The 3,904-nt window shown below is 45.9% G+C and overlaps 1 protein-coding gene across 1 annotated transcript; it reads right to left on the bottom strand.

Moving 5' to 3' along the window:
• Positions 1-1,990: 1,990 nt before the first annotated feature.
• HARBI1 (harbinger transposase derived 1) lies at positions 1,991-3,594 on the bottom strand. The gene is made up of 2 exons (XM_009074203.1): positions 2,924-3,594; positions 1,991-2,367 (listed from the first exon to the last, which is right to left on the bottom strand). The coding sequence occupies exons 1-2, from the start codon at positions 3,591-3,593 to the stop codon at positions 1,991-1,993; spliced, it is 1,047 nt and encodes a 348-aa protein (XP_009072451.1). The 5' UTR covers position 3,594.
• Positions 3,595-3,904: the final 310 nt, after the last annotated feature.

Consider the following 3,904-nt stretch of genomic DNA (forward strand, 5'->3'; position numbering starts at 1 on the left):
TTTAGTATTCTTTTCATGCCTAGACCCAAGGGAAGATATAAAAATCTAGATTGTTTTGAAGGAAGCTGCTCAGCAGTACGTGGGGCAAACTGCTCCCTACAGTTCCCAAGCAAACAGAAAGGTACTGACATCTGACCCAAGGAACAACAGTAGTGTTCAGTGGATTGCTTTCATCTCGTGTGACCTGATGCAGCTCTTGCCCAGGCTGACAAGCAATGAAACCAGTTTTGAAATTAAACTCTACTGAAGGCAACAGTGGTCGAAAGAAGACAAAGCTGGTCAGCAAATGTGTTTCAGGAAGTGCCTCCACTTTGAGTTTGCTGTGGCCTCAGCACACACTGGGCAGAGCTATTCATAGTGTAAACTGAGAAACTCCAGCTTGTTTTTGTGTGACAGTGTTTGTACCCACACATGTTCAGGTCTCACTTGCCATCAACGTCATCCACACAGCTCATTCAGCCTCTGCTGGTGTTCTGGTCTAGTGATCACTATTTTTAGCAGAGACCATCAGGTGCAATTATGAGCCACCAGTCACCACATGCAGCAGCAACTCTTGCCTTAAAAATGTTTTTGTTTTTTTTTAGAAAAGAATGCAGGACATGTAGTGCTTACATGACACCTCATGAGAAGACATGTAAAGAAAAAATTACATCTCAGATCATTGTGCTTAACATTTAATAGTTCTCATCAAGGCTTCTGAAAACATCTTGCACATCGTGCAGCATGCTTGGTTTTCTGTGGGAAATGCTTACTGCCATTGCAAACCTGGCAGGCTGTAGCTACCCTGCATCTCCAGCCTGCACTTCAAAACATGTCCCATCCTCTCTTACTCTTCAAACATGGGGCATGATCCAGTCTCATTTCCTCTCCAAGGATGGATCTGCTATGCCTGGTTGTTGCACTCCTACTATAAGGAGCTACAATTTTATAGCATTCTGCATTCCCTACCATTTGTGTTTCATTTACTGCCCAGTAAACAATTAAATCTAAGAAACACAATTTTCTCAGACTGCTGTCATCAGATCCTCGGAAACACTTGTGTCCTTTAGAAAGAGAGCATTGCCAGGAAACTGCCCAGTCCTGTGCCAGCAGCAACTGTGTGCATCAGTCATCTGGTTCCATCAAAGAGGCAGATGGCCAGCAGTGCTGGAGCAGTTCCGTACCTCAGCTCTGATCTAAATGGAGAACTTTTGCAATCAGTTCCATTTTTGTGACCTGGTCAGTCCTTGACATTTTTCTTACAGCAGCCACCAAGATGAGTAGTTTCCTGTTGCAGCAGGCACATGTAGTGAAAACCAGACTTACGTTCACCAGCCTATTTCCTGACATCTATTAAGTACCTGACAGAGTCAGCCATAGCTCAACATCTTCTGGAGTCTGTTTGGGAAACAAGAAATGTTCAACCCTTCTTGACCTTCTAGACACATGTAAGCACTAGTGTGTACCCAGCAAACAGCCAGACCCCTCCCAGCACACAGCTGTCAGCTCTGAGAGAAATCACTGAGGTTTGCAATGAGCTCAACAGGAAAATGGTATTTAGCAAGAATTTATACCTACAAACAAAAAGATAAATGTCTGCTTCGCTGCTCATGAATTCATGGTAGACAGGAGCTCACATAGAATTTTACTTTGTGTTAAATTCTGTTTAATGATCAATCATAAGTGTTTCAGGTTACACAGTGGCATAGAATTGTTGCTTTGTAAAAAAGTGCAAGGTTTACAGATTTTTCAGCATTATCAGAGACAATTTCCCAAATTTCTCCACTGATGTCACATTAGTCATTGTTCTCTAAGCCTCTAAGCATCATAACAGTAAAAAATTAACCATTATATTGCACTCTGGAGCGACTGAGAGAAGAAATTCACCTGAAATTAAGAGAGTAAAATTTCTCTTGTTCTCACATCTGCTTAGTGTTTACAGACTTAAGGGAAGGGACATATTTGCTCTGTATAACTTCTCAGATGAGCCATTAGAAGCTCTGTCACATCATCAGCTAAAATGAGTAAGTAAAAGTTCCTGACGAATACGACAGGCTTCCGAGTCCGCTGATTCCATTTGCTCATACTCTTCTTCTGGCTGTTCCATGTGTCCTGTGGCTGGTGAAGACCACACATCCAGCCCATGTTGCAGGGAGATGTTGTGAAGCACACAGCAGGCCAGAATGATGTGGCTGGATTTCTCTGGAGAATACTGCAGGGTGCCTTTGGACCCATCCAGGCAGCGGAAACGCGACCAGATGGTTCTGAGCGTCCTCTCAATGACATTGTGAGTGGCAGAGTGTGCCATGTTGTACCTGTACTCTGCAGGGGTCTCAGGGATGTGCAGAGGGGTCATCAACCATGTCCGCAGTAAGAAGGAGCTGTCACCTGTTAGCAGTGAAAAGGAGGAGGACAGGTTACACACCTGCAGTTAACCACAAATTTCAGCTCCTCACCCTTGGTTTTCCAGTACAGCAGATACAGAATAACTTATTTCTTTGGCTAAAACAGAAGACAGGAAAGGACAACAGTAACTCAGGTTTACAAATGTGACAAACTACAAAGTAAAGGCATTCAATTATACCCAGGGAAATCCTCAAAGAACATGGAAGAGTTTTAAGAGAATTCATTACTGCATAAAACAGTGAAAGACAGCTGGACTGAGACACTACCTAGAACTACAAATTGTGCAATTCAGCTTAGAAAGATGTAGGATACTGAAAACAATACATACAATAACCACAGTGTATAAAACATAGATTGGAACTTACTATTCTAAACTTCTAAGATAAGGATTATCCAAACCAAACCACAAATCTCAAAGCAATTTGCTGGAAAGCAAACAAAAGTAAACATATCACCTGTACCCAGAGGCTCTAGGCTCCATAAGGAGACCATAGATAATAGTTTTTCCAGTGAAAACAAGGATGAAAAATGGGCTTACCAAGTAGCCAGCCATCTTTATGTAGCTCAGTTTCAAACTGCCTTGTGAGGGCTGCCTGGTCTAACACCGTGCAGTCGGGCAGGCTGCCTGGCCAGTGGGTTTCTGCACTCAGGAGGACTCCTCTGGCATCACACACCATCAGGCAGTTCAGGGAATGGAGACCCTTTCTGTTCACGTAGGACAGGTCTTCAGCATTTGGCGCTTTGATTGCCACATGGGTGCAGTCAACCACCCCCAGCACCCCCGGCATGCCTGCCAGCCCATAAAAGTCATCCTTCAGGCTCTGTACAGCAGCTTCACCCTCAGGAAAGTGAATAAACTGTGAGGCTCTTTCCACCAATGCCTCAGTTACGTTGGCAACACAGCGGCTCATGGAGGCTTGACTGATGCCAATAGCATCCCCCATGCGAGTCTGGAAGGAGCCAGAGGTGTAGAAACCCAAGGCAGCAAGTATCTGAGTCTCCGGGCTGATGGCCCTGGACCGCTGCGTAGGGCGTGACAGACTGGCTCCCAGGAGATCCACCAGGTAGTAAATGAACTGTCGGGGAAAGCCATACGTGGATACTAGATACTCATCCGTGACATCCTCCAGCTTGAAGCGATCCAAAGTCCTGTGCCCACGGCCATAGAGGAGGAGGTCGCAGTCAAGAACCGCAACAGGCACAGCCATGACCAACGGCCAGGCGGTCCCCTGGGACCTTCTCCTCGACAGAACTCTCCCAGAGGCTTCACCTGCATAAAGCAAAAGAGCAGGAGACTCAGAACTGTTGTTAGTGGTGAGCTGTTCAGACTCCGCCACCATCTTCCGTTTACTCTGATTATCTAGCAAATCTTTTTACTCCTTTGTATCTGCTTTTAAGAACACGGGGGTCCAAACAGGTGGGGCTCAGCGTGGAGCTGACAGCACCCCAGCCCCGCTCGGCGCCGACGGGAATTCACCTCTCGCGACGGGGATGGGGCCGGACCCGTTCCCAGCCACCG

The sequence above is a fragment of the Acanthisitta chloris genome, unplaced genomic scaffold (genome assembly GCF_000695815.1).
Source record: "Acanthisitta chloris isolate BGI_N310 unplaced genomic scaffold, ASM69581v1 Scaffold43614, whole genome shotgun sequence".
Lineage (NCBI taxonomy): Eukaryota > Metazoa > Chordata > Aves > Passeriformes > Acanthisittidae > Acanthisitta > Acanthisitta chloris.

What these genes read in the sequence shown, in the direction of transcription:
- HARBI1 (XM_009074203.1), bottom strand. Translation starts at nt 3,593, where the DNA reads ATGGCTGTGCCTGTTGCGGTTCTTGACTGCGACCTCCTCCTCTATGGC. An exon ending in TAAAGATGGCTGGCTACTTG is followed by an intron (nt 2,368 to 2,923) that starts GTAAGCCCATTT and finishes CACTGCTAACAG; the next exon opens with GTGACAGCTCCTTCTTACTG.